This window comes from Xylocopa sonorina, chromosome 17, assembly GCF_050948175.1.
Source record: "Xylocopa sonorina isolate GNS202 chromosome 17, iyXylSono1_principal, whole genome shotgun sequence".
Classification (NCBI taxonomy): domain Eukaryota; kingdom Metazoa; phylum Arthropoda; class Insecta; order Hymenoptera; family Apidae; genus Xylocopa; species Xylocopa sonorina.
The window spans coordinates 4,261,105-4,273,822 of record NC_135209.1 but is presented as its reverse complement, the minus strand read 5'-3'; the positions used below and the strand labels follow the sequence as shown (position 1 = coordinate 4,273,822).

General features: G+C 48.7%; 1 protein-coding gene across 7 annotated transcripts in view; it reads right to left on the bottom strand.

Moving 5' to 3' along the window:
- The window catches only part of Wge (BAH domain and coiled-coil containing protein winged eye), a 150,192-nt gene that overhangs the window by 24,893 nt on the left and 112,581 nt on the right, over positions 1 to 12,718 (bottom strand). For 6 of the 7 annotated variants that reach the window (XM_076907888.1, XM_076907893.1, XM_076907887.1 and 3 more), the window contains exon 6: positions 4,998 to 5,228. The exons of the other annotated variant lie outside the window; for it this stretch is intronic. In XM_076907888.1, coding sequence (XP_076764003.1) covers positions 4,998 to 5,228 — 231 coding nt within the window. The remainder of the gene's footprint in view (positions 1 to 4,997; positions 5,229 to 12,718) is intronic. 7 annotated transcript variants of the gene reach the window in all.

Here is a 12,718-nt window from a genome sequence, read left to right as displayed (position 1 = left end):
CTCCCTCAGTTTTTTCCGCGCATGCATCGGCTCCTCTCAGTGCACCCTCTTTTCTTCCCTAATCTAGACTCTTTCTTTGTCCCCTCCTTTGCTTCCGTCTAATTTCTGGCTCCCATCTCTCATTGGACGCGTTCCTTTTCATCTTACTTGTTTCAGCTCCTTCATTTGTCTCTCCGCCGCGGCCCCCCCGCGTCTTTTTCCCCTTATTTTCCTGCGTATCGTCTGTCCTATTTCCCAGGCGTGCCAAAAGCGTATTTTCAAACCGAACAGCAGCGAAGGTCGTCTTGACCAAAGAACGAAATGGAGACATTGTAATCGTGTTCCACTTTGGAACGCGCGCAACTATCCACGCGGACATTGCAGACATTTGCAACTGTCCAATATAGCCAATGGACAATTTTATTCATACGTTCGATCATTCCAAAAAAAAAAAATAAATAATAATTCTCTGCAGCGATTCCTCAAAAAATATGATATTCTTCTTCTTCGACTCCAACGATATTCGATTCGTCGACGGAACGAAGTCGACAACAAACCACCCCATCGTTCTGCGACATTCCAAAGAAAAAAATAAAGAATAATTCTCTGCAGCGATTCCTCAAAAAATATGATATTCTTCTTCTTCGACTCCAACGATATTCGATTCGTCGACAGAACGAAGTCGATAATAAACCACCCCATGTTCTGCGACATTCTAAAGAAAAAATATATAAAATAGTTCTCTGCAGCGATTCCTCAAGAAATCTGATATTCTTCTTTGAATTCGATTCGTCAACAGAACGAAGTCGACAACAAACCACCCCCATCGTTTTACCAAGAAAAGACTCGACTCGATCGAACGTAATTCGAAATTAACCTCGAAAAGGAAGCGCAGAGGAACGGCGAGGAGGAGGCTGTTTGCGCGATTAATCAAGAAACGAGTCGCTACTAAACACTTGCCGCGACTCTTCCTCCTCAGGCCAAAGCCCTTTCTTCGAGCAGCCGCGCGACGTGTCGCGCGAGCCGCGCGACCAGCCCAGCCGCGACGAGGAGCCCCCTTTTCCAACCAGCCGGTTCCTGCAAACCTTCGAGGGGTTCTCCTCGAGAAAGGGTTCCACTCGAGCGAGGCTCCCTCCCATTGGTCGACGGTGGTTAACATTCAACCCTCTCGCGCTCGGCACTTCCACCCCGTGAGACCACGCGAGAAATTAATCGGCGCGCACGGAACTCGATACTCTCGTCTGGGCGGTGCTCCTTCGTACAGAGAACTCCTTTCTGACAGACTTCCGCGTCGAGGAATTCATCCCCTTCTACCTCGTCATTTTTTTTTATCGAGACAACAAGGAAGAGGAGGTAATTAAGTAATAACGGTGTCGATGTACTGTTTTTTATGGGATGTGCATCGAAATGTTGGATGCAAGTTCGATTATAGTTGCAGAGGTGTTTAACGTAAGGGTTGAAGAAGCTCATTTCGTTCAATTTTTATAGATTAATCACAGAGCATTCATGGAAGGTAAATAAAATTAAATCTCAGTTTCCATATTTCATGGAATCTTAACGCAAGCTTCTCACTGTATTCTATCACGAAATGAAACCAGTAAATAGCTAATGAAAATTTCCCATTAAACGGTTGGAAGCATCCCCATTGATCCACGGGAAGCGACGAATTACAACGCGACCGCGACGCCTGAAAGCCAGCGCTTTCGATACAACTGGAGAACGACGCGGCATCCGGTTTTCCATGAGAGGTCCTTTAATTCGACCGAGGGAATCGATGTCGGCCGTTTCGTGCGGCGGACGCAAACCGAAAACGGTGTTTGCGACGGATCTTCGCGAGGGTAACGGTTGGTTCCGACGAGGCTGGGGAATTATCGCGAATTTCGCGGCCGCGGAAACAGAGTCGAGCCGTTCGCCAGGCGAACCTCGCGGCCATTTCGCCGGGTATCGATCGCGCCGCGGGAAAAACCAGCGATCGCCTCGAAAATAGCGAAGGGTCCCGCGAAATCGGCGATAACTGCGCGAGGATAATCGACAGAGTGGAATTTTCGCTCCGCGAGGTTAACGATCGCGATTAAAAGGTATGGACGCGATAAAATCCGGCCGGAAACGGTCTTCCTGCGTGGATCCGAACGGAAATTCGAGAAATTGGGAATATTAAGAACCAACGAGATGCAGAAGTTCGTTGATCGGTGTTGTTTTTATTTTTTTTTTTAACACACACATGGAATTGAGGATCGATTAAGGAGATCTGATCGTGGATATTTTCGCGAAATAGAAGGAGGAGTGAGAGAAAATGGTGGCGTTCGATTGTTTCACGGTGAAAGATTGATGTACGAGTGATTAATGGGTATTATTTGCAACGTTCGGTTATTACGATGTTTCAGTAGGCTTTTCTTGATATTACATTTATCTTCGCATTAATGAACGTCACCAGCGTTGATCTCGCGCCTCGAATTATTAATGATTAATGAACGCGAATTCTTCCGCTTTCGGTGGCCGTCTATACTTAACTCTCGAGAATGCAGCGTGTATCGCAAGCGGACTTTAAATAACCGTGTAACCGCGTTAACGTCGAACGACTGGGTGCGTTTGATCGTGTCGCTGATTTCGCGTGAATCACCGTGCAACCAGCTAGGAAGCATCGCTTTTCCTGTTGATACTCGACGCGTTCACCTGAACTTGCACGCGTAACTCGAACTCCGACTTCAAATCGACGCGTATCGACTCGTCTTCCACTCAACTCGAACCTTACTTTCTCTACTATTCTTCGTGCATCGCTCAATTTCGACGGAAGCAGTTGTGCAGCTTCGTCGTTGGTCGACTCGATTCAAAATTCACGCAGCTCGATTCACCTGGAACGAAATCTTGCTCGAACTGAATCGCGATCGAACCGCGTGGGACGCGTAGACTTTTCGCGGTGGAACGAAAAACGAGAACCGCCCCTCGATAAGTGGCGGCGATCCGAGCTCTCCCGTTAAAATGTAAATCGCTTAATTACATGCTCGAAGGCGTCGTCGCGAAATCCCGTTCGCAGCGAGAAACTCGCTATTATCCGGGACGCGCGCGTCCCGATCGTGCCCGTCCTAATTGCGCGAATCGATAACGCTAACAACAACGTCCACCGCGGATTCATCGCGGGGCAAACGGGACAGGCTGGCGTACGCGCGGCTCTTAATTTCGATTATTGAACGATCGTCCACGGGACGGGCGTCCGTTCCGCGGACAAGTCGCGCGTAAGATAACGCGTTGAATTACGATCGTTAATTACGACACGTAACCGCGTTACGCCCGGTGATTCCTGTAACGGCTATCCGCTCGACTCTTCCTGGAAGCTCGCGAACGAGCTGGCTAGGATCGCGAGGAGCTGGCCACTTTTTAGCGAATCCACGTTCGAGCAACGAACCTCGTACTCGCGATAATATTCCCGTTACGTATTCGCTAATTAATTAATCGATCGTTTAATATATTACTACACGACACGCTCGCCGTGTCTTCCTTTAAGTCGAGCAGCTTTTCAGGGAGGGGCTCGAGCAACCTGGACTCGTTTAATTTTGTTGCGCGGAATAACGAGGGCCCCGCGTCAATCGATGAAAACTGTGTGTGATTCCATTTACCAGGGGAAGATAAACGCTCTGTTCAACGTCCATTCGAACAGTTTTTCAATGCCCTTTATACACATTTCGAGGCGCTCGCTTGGGAAAATTGTAATGGATTCGAGGCTGTACGGAGTTTTCGTTGGATAAGGAAAGGCATTCTTCGCTCTGTGATTTGAACCCTTCCTTTTTCCCTCGGACAAAGAGAAATGAAACTTGAAATTTTCATTCGATGGTGGAAACCAAGTGAACGGACCAAGTGGAATGCGAGCGTGCAAGGAAAACAGATTTCTATGAATTTTTATGATACCCGTGCCTGGTATCAAGAAAATGTCCACCAATCCTTTCGTTAATTAAGAATAGTACAAAGTTAAGATAGCGTAGAATTTTATGCACGCGTGTATCGAGTGAATTATTCAGCGAACAATAGTGCGAGTGAAAAATTCCTTGGAGGATCGTATCGAGCGAGCGACCTCTGCTCGAAACTCCTAAGCGAGATTACTTAAAAAGCAGAGGCAGAATTCAGACGCGAAACTCGTTACACGAGCCTCAAATTAGTTTCACTCGCAGCGCCAAAAACGAAGTCGAAGATGCCGTTTCGCTTCCTCTAACGACCCGTGAAAACCCGTGCGTCGCGAACTTCCAAAAACTCCAATTAAAAACGACGCCCAGCGGATCATCAATCACTGGCGATTTTGCAACGATCGAACTCACGCGAGAAGGTTGCAAACCTTTATTCCAGGGGCTCTGCGAAGCGAGTAATCGTATCTTTTGATCAGCACACATGCGAGGAGCGGTTAACCCCGAAGCGTTTTTCTATTCCAACTCTTTCTCGAGTAAAATGTCCAATTTGAAAAGAAACGAGGAGATAGATTGGCAATGTTTGCGGCGATCTTTCCAGAAATTAGCAGAGTTAAAGACAAGCGTAGCGAAAGCTGAATGCTGAAGGAAGAATTCTACCCTAACGCAAAGCTGAGGAATATCCGTGCTCGCAACTCACAGCGAAACGCCAACCAAGCCATCGTCTCGAAGTTTCACGTAAGAAATCAAGACGCAGTACCAGGAAATTATTTATCGCATCGCACAAACATTTAAACAAGTTACAGCTCTCGAAATCGCCCACTATCACCCCTGCGTGCTCTGACATTTCGAAGAATTCTTTTAACCCGATAATCCCCGTTTCCAAGCGACCAGGCGAACTTCTCACGAAAATCGACGCGTTATCGTTAACACCTTTCCCTTCGTCAACATCGTGCTCCTTCGTTTTCCTCGAGAATCATTCGCTTCTTCTTTTCGCGGCAAAAGTAAGTTGGATAAGAGAAATGGTAAAAAAAAAGAGCACGCGAATCGAAGAACGATGCGATAAATATCGTTGACAAGTGGCAAGTGACAGAGACTCGCTTCGGCTAGGAAGGAAACACTCACCATTCTCCGATTTCGGTGGGACTGGCTCGATTTTAACGGACGTGGTGGTTGCGTGAAGGGACGTGGAGACCTCGGCGACCTGGCAGGGCACAGAAGCCAAAGGTTCCCTCTTCACTAAATTGTTACCAGCATTGTTATTGCCGTTGCAATTAGCGTCCTGCCCGTTCCAAGACGAGGCAACAGGCAACGTTCTGCTGCAACCCGCATCGGAGTGCACCACCTTGGTCTTTCCTAAAATTTGCAAACAGAAATCGACTATATTGCAATCTTCTCGCCTTACCATTCGGAAGATACGTTCTTTTTCTTCGCAGCAGTTTTGGTAATAGAAGAGACGAATAGAAATTAGCTTACGAGGCGTTGATATTCAGGTCACAACTGCGCGTAGCTTTACGTCGCGTAATTTCAACCCCTCTCGGAGACAATCTTTCAAATTCACTTGATTCACTTCAGGAAACACAAGAAAAAGTTCTCACGTTTAAGAGTTTCGCTTCGAAACGATCTGTATGCACACGAGAATCACTGCGTTCGTTACGATTAATACATTTAATTATCAGCGGTGTATTCTACCATCGCACGAACCATAAATTGAACGCGAATAAAGGCTCGACTACACGCGGACGTCCAGCGACCACCGCTCGCTCCCACCCTCGATACCATTCATCCAGAAATCTAAAAAAATTCCAACCTCACGATTCCACCAACCATTACTCGCGCACACCCTTCCTCTCCTCTCGCGTAAAGCACAATTCATCCATCACAATAATATCCACCGCCTCCTCCTCCTCACCCTGCGCCACATCCACTTCCGTTCCACCAAATTTCCAGCGGGCGCCACGTTTAAAAACAGAAAGAACAGAAGAGAGGCGGAGAGAGCTGCTGGCGGAGGGAAGAAAGAAGAGAAAAAAGTCTTCTCGCGTCTCGCGCGCGATCGTCGAGACAAAAGGGGATTCGCAACGAGGTCAATAGCTGCGTGAGTAACGCCGACATTAATTCCGCGGGCAACGGTTCTCTCTATCGCGAGGAGGGAGAGAGAAAAAAAGGGGAGAAGAAGAGGAGAGAAAAAAAGAAGCGCGGAGGGGAGAAAAAAGGACGATCTTGATTTTATCGTCCGCGCGGTGAACATTTACGCGGGCAACGAGCGGGAGACTCGCGGAACCATCGCTCGCTCGACCCGTTCGCCGACAATGAAAACATTTATGTATCGTCCAGCACTTTGTGACACAAAGTAGAGGGAATTATGGCCTGGGTACGCGTTCTTTCCGCTATTGCTTCCGAGAACGCTCGCCGTCCCGCGTGAGAGCTCTTTGTGCGAGGTCTCTCTCGGCTCCGACCACCGTCGCGCGACCAATAACTTCCACGGACGCGTCTCGAGCGTCTCGAGCCTTACGACCCGTGGATTCGACTGAATTTCAGAGGGCCTTTGGCTTTAGCACCGCGACCTCCGTCGACTTGCGCGCTGCCAGTCCATCAAACGACCAAACGACGATGAGAGATTCTTTCGCTTGAAATATTGCAGTGTCTCGAGGTACGCGAATGACGAGAGAAATTTGAAAAGTGACGTTTTCAAACCTTGGAATTGCTGCTTCTCTCTGTGGAAAAAAGAACAAGTTCTCGAAACGATATTCTTTAACAGAGGGTGTATAGCTTTTGACTCTCTGCTGGTTAATTCCAAGCAGTAATTGTGCATCGTACGGGCAGTGATTTAAAGGAGAGAAATGGCGCTGTGCAGATTCAAGCGAATCCGTTCGAGAGCAGGTATCAGAAGCGGAAGAGGACGCGAAAGAACTGCGTGAGCGCGCGACAGGTTCGCCAAGGCGGACTGTAATCTGTTTGCGCGATAACCAGAGGATCCAGAACGCGTTTACCGGTTTGTCGCTAATGTCGTTACTCGTCACGCGTCAGGAGCGAAGGACGAGCGTAAGTTAGACCCCCGCCGCGAGGAACACGCCGCGCTAATTCGACAATTGAAGGATTTCCCGGGGTGGCGCGCGCACTGGTGGTGGTTCAAACCACCCCCTCGAACGGGACACCTTAAGTATTGCGAGTGTTCGCGTTTCGCGGTGAAACAGGAAATTTTCGTCGACCCTCTCGAAACTGGGCTCGTGAAACGTTCAACAAGGGGGTGAGACAGGGGGTGATCCATCGATCCTTCGTTGGTTAATTCGAGATCAGCGTTGGCGAGGATAAAGGACGAGAATGAACCTCGTCGCGAGAAATAATTGCGTTCGAGGACTCTTTTTTACGCATTGAATTACTTATAGTCGCATATTGTAAACGAACTGTTGTTCGTTTGTTCGCGATATTTGTGGTTATTCCACGCAGCTACGGTGACTGCTGTTATTCCATTCGACGATAGTTATTTATTCATTATTGTTCGTAGTGAAAAACTCAATTTCGGCTAATTTTATAGCAGCCTGGAAATATGGCGCGGGGTACGCGTTCAATGGTCGCTTTTATTTAACCGAGAAAAGAATTATAAAAATGTCCATTCTCAATGGCCATCGATATTTTCGCGCACCGAACTATCCCGAATTTCAATTAATATAAAAAGTTATTGGACGATATCCAACGGTATCCAATAAACGGGAGGAGAGATTGTAGTTGGAAAAATGAATTTGTACGTTCTAATTGTCGTAGAAATTATTTTATACGCTCGTAATATCATCCCCTATTTTTCTCTTCACTTTTCAAGGTAATTGAACGATAGCAAAGTGATATTATTCGAGGTTGTTTAATGAAAGTGTAATATGGAATGAACGAGATACGAATTTCTTACGGAGACGAGTGATTCCTTCTTTCATCGACGCGTTCTCGATTCGATCTGCAAACAAAGCTGTGGGTCAACGTCGCCCCTCGAAACTTTTTCGACAAACGCAGCGATTGATAGGCGTTAAACGAAGCCAAATGAAGCATTTTTCTCCGCTTTTGCTCGACGCTCTCTGTCCGTCTCCCTGCTCGCCGATCCCCTTCAATGGGAAATATTGATAAAATAATCCGTACGCATCGAACAGGACGGCATAGGAAGTGAACGACGACGGAACAGTCTATTCAACTGAGCATTGATTTCCACGTCAAACTACAATCCCCAATTACTCACTGGTCAACACCGATGTATTTAGCAGCTAAACTGATTTTAAATCGCATGATATGCTAATAGATTACGCGTTCGCTCTTTGTTACTCTACAATTCGAACAACGACACTGCTATTGCGTTGCGATATTCGCAAAAAGAAAACGTAAAAACATCCAACAACCTGAATACTTTGCGACAGGAAGTATTAAGAGCGAGTAGCATCGACAAAAATCGATTATCTATCGTCGATTCAGCGATAGAAGACTTCATTTCCGTATTCTACGTACTACGATGAGTAATTAGAGTAAGATGAATGAAAAAATTACAAAGGAAAGCAGCTAAAGGACGCTGTCGCGCGAAGGGACGCGAAGGCCGTCGGCTCGCGACGCTCGCCCGCAAGTTTTCATCGCGACCGTCGGATCACGCGGTAAAGCCTTTCAGCCGTGCGCGTCGTCTTTATCGACGTTTTCCAAACAAACGCGTTCTCTGTGGACCTTTCACAGGGTGAAAGCACCTGACGTATCCACCCTGTTTTCCCAGCCGAGCTCCTTCGAGGAAAAAAGAACAGCAGAGAAACAGGGAGAGCAAACCGCGAGACGGTAAACGAATTACGAAGAAAAATCGGAGGACGATGCACGGATGGAGAAGCTGACCGCGTAAACTGCTTATTATTCGTCGAATCGATGGATTGGACTGTTCGACAAAAATATTTTGAACCTACTACTGAATGATTTTCCAAAGACAACGTTGCACTCTTCGACTAAAGTGTTTTATTCGTTGATTTTTCAACGATTAATGCTTTCTGCTAATGATCGTTGCTCTCAGTGATTTATATAAAGCAACGTACACGTATAACAAAAATATTAGCAAAACTTTGTACAGATCAGCCAGGCTATTCGAACTCAAGTAGTTTCGATTCGATTAACTCGACTTCAAGTTTGTCCCAATATGCGCGGGTCAAGTTACTTGACTCGAAACCGCTCGAGTTCAACTAACCTGACTTCAAATAGCGCGTATCTAAGACGAGGACAATTTTTATTCGTTCCTTGCGATCGTAACGCGTAATTTTTTACGCAGAGCGCGAATTTCCATTTGTTTCTTCCAAGTTGACAGTGAAAAAAGTAAAGTTCAGTGGAAAATGATAAAATTTGAGGTTTGCTGACTGTCGAGGAACGAAGACGAGCGTGGAAACTCGAAAATGTGTCGCGATCGAGACGAAAAATCGGTAAAGCGTTGTCGACTTCCGCTGGAGAACGAAGAGTAGCCTGGCGTTGGAAAGAAGAGGCGAGAGACGAGGCGGGAGGTTCGTCTCGGTGAAATTAATTCACCGTTCCGCGGGCAGCCGAGGCGGAACTACGAAAATTATACAGGTATTTAAAATATACGTGCGCCAGAATAAGTATAGCTCTTTTTAAGTCTCGAGAAGACAGGCGGGCTCTCTCGCGCGCTCGCAGCCTTTTGAATAAATGAAACCATAATTTACGGAGCATGAAACCACCCCGGACCATGCTAATACTCCGCGAATTAAAAACTTATTAAGACGTGTTCCCGCGCGATTTCACGCCGGAAAGGCCTCAGCTACCCCGATCGGGAACGAAGATAACCGGTACCGGTTGAACGCTAGGAGAGCCACGGTGCCAAAACTGACTTCTCAGCAAAGCCTCTCGAACCGTTGCCAAGCGAACAAAATTCTCTCTTCGAAATAACCAGTAACGTCCTACGATTTTTCATTTTTCGAGTGCCATCTCCTGCCTCGCGCGATCGATTCGATCTTCCAAAGTTCTTTCCACGCGATATTCCGTGCACGCGAAGCTCGAGATGGGAGACGAGCCATCCTCTGAGCAGAGAAAACCGTAACGTGCTACGATTTTTCATTTTTCGAGTGCCATCTCCTGCCTCGCGCGATCGATTCGATCTTCGATTCGAAGGGAAAGTTCTTTCCACGCGATATTCCGTGCGCGCGGCGCTCGAGAGGGGAGACGACGGGCCATCCTCCGAGCAGAGAAATTAGCCAGACTGCTGGTCGAAGCCCCTCGTTGGGAGGGCTCTCGCCGTTTCTCGGTATCCGGTGCAAATTACCCCGCGACGCGGCGTTCGCGTAACGAGTGTTGGCCTACAAAACTCGTCGGTTCCCCGAAGAGAGGTGGCCCGTCGCCGTGGGAAGCGTCCGACTGGTGTCCACGTGGTGGACAGGAATGAATCATGAAAACGAAGCGTAAAACTGGCCGTTCGGGGGATAACCAAGGAGAGAGAAACCGGCGTAGTGGCCGCGGTCGGCTCTTACAGTAAATATAGAAGCGGGAGAATCTTGCGTAAGCTCGTCCCTCCCCTCTTCCTCTCTCATTTTCTCTTCTCCATCACCGTCACCGTTGCCCGTCTCTATCCGACTCGCCACGCTCCTTCGACCCGGTCCCTCCTTCGCCCTTTCGCCTTTTTGCCCGCTTTTTTAGATCCTCCTCTCCCCCACCAGCTGTTTTTTCGTTCCTCTCCTCCTTCTTTCCTCGTCCCCCTCGCTTCGCCGCCGGTATCCTTCCCACCCCTACCCCTACCACCCTTTCTCCACCTTCGATTTCGCCTTTTTTTTCCTCTTTCCTTTCTTTTTTCTCTCATTTTTCTTTTTCTTCTTCTCGACTCCCCACCTATCCTCTCTCTTTCTCTCTCTCTCTCTCTCTGTGCTTCTTCCACCTTTCCATCGAACGCGCGGCACCAGCTCTCGCCCGTTCCCTCCTCGCGCCGTGCGTCCGTTTGAAACCCGTCGTTTTCCACGTCGCCGTTGCCCTCTCTCGCGCTCGCGCTCGACCAACCCGCGAGCTGCCTCTCTCTCTCTCCCTGTCCGTGGCTCGACGACGACTCCTGAACACCAGCGGGACCGACTGCGTGTCGCGGAACGCCCGGAGGGAGTGCGCGCCTGCAAGGTCGTCAATTGCATCAGCGGCGACGGTAGCTTCGCCAGGCTTCCTGCTTCTACTCGACGCGCCACCCAAGATCGCGTAGGACGACGATCGAACCGTGTACGAGGGCCTGTTCCACCTTTCTAGCCTCGTCTTCGACGTATCCCTGCGCACTGCCACGATCTAACCGCTGGTTTCGCTGGTTTCGATGAACTCGCGTGGCTCGATCGATCGTACGCGGGCATTTTCGAAGTTTCACTCGAAATTCTCTGGCAGAATTGTAACTAAACGCGATACGTAGGCATAGAAACGTTTTTTCAGCTTCGCAATGGTCCTCCAGCTGCTGCCAGTGTCATCTCCGCGCGACTGTAAAGAGGCTAACCTCTATCTGCGTTGTACGCGGTGCCTGGACACGACGAACGGATGACCAAGCGCAATGTACGATGCATCGAATGCGTTAAATTAGAAATTTGTTGGGAACGTTACGACTCTGCGATGGTTGTGGGAATTTTACACCGCTGCTGGAGGAAATCGGAATTGTTCTTCTCGTACGAGCCTAAACTGGGTCAACGAAGCGATCCACAAGTATCGTCGACGAAGGATCGAAGCTCGAGGTAACATTTCGAACGAATCTCAATTGCAGTCCGAAAATACGCGAGCGACTTCATCCGTTCGAAGCTATCATCCCCGTTCAGAGATGGTACTCGTCGGTTACTCGAAAGACGGAACAAACTCGTCGAAAATGCCAGCCGATGTCGAGCTTGAATTCTGGTTTCAGGAAAAATTCGCTTCTCCGAGAAGAGGCCCGCGTGACGGGACCGTTCTCGATCTCGTTCGAGATTCTCGTCGAGTTCTCACTCGTTGCTTCTGTTCCATCCACTCGTAAATCTCTGGGGCTACCTTGGCTGAAAACGCGGTCCGCGAGAATCGTTCGGATCTCGAGGACGCCGTGAGCGCGGCGTAAAATCGTCTAGGCCAGGGATCCGGGCAGGAAGGTGAGGCGAGAGAAACGCGGCGATCAAACGGCGTCAGCGGGCCTTACGTAACGCGGCGCGATTCGATGAAAAACGGCGCGGCTGGGACGGCAGCCGTGAAGTTTACGTTCAAGTTTAGCATCCGCTGCACCCTACAAGGAAGTCGCCAGTAACGCCGTCAATTGCATAAGCAGCGGGTAAAGCACGGAGGTTCGCTGGTTTGCACCTCAATGCAGCCAGTCTGACCGATCCTCCTGATTTTATCGCGCTCCCCGCTCCGAGTGGTTTGCTTTTCATCGTGTCACGGAACCACCGTCGCATTCCCCGCGGGATTCCAAGCGTCCTCGCTTTTAACGCGACCCGCGCCGCTGGAAAAATCTCGCATTCCAAGACGATTCTTCGTTAAACGCGACGACGGTCGTCTTTCATTTCGCGCCAGAATCTGCGCAGGTTTGCGAGGTTCCGTGGGATCTCCCCGTGCGTTATCGTCGCGAAGCGTCCTGTCAGTGGTCGATTCTCGAGAAAAAGGTAGCCAGGATGACGGAGGCTCGAGTGATTTACGCCTCCATTATTGCGCGTGATTGCGAACAGCTGAATATTGTGGAGACTCGCATCTGAAACGTTGTGTTTCTAAGCTTCGATTCTATTTCACACGCTTTACACACGTTTCAAGTTTTAACTTTTGTTTTAAATTCTGTAGAGTATTGTATCGTTTTTAGAGAAGTTGCAGTTGAATTTAGCGTTCATAATTGTTACGCGATATTTAATTCCTCGTGGCGATGG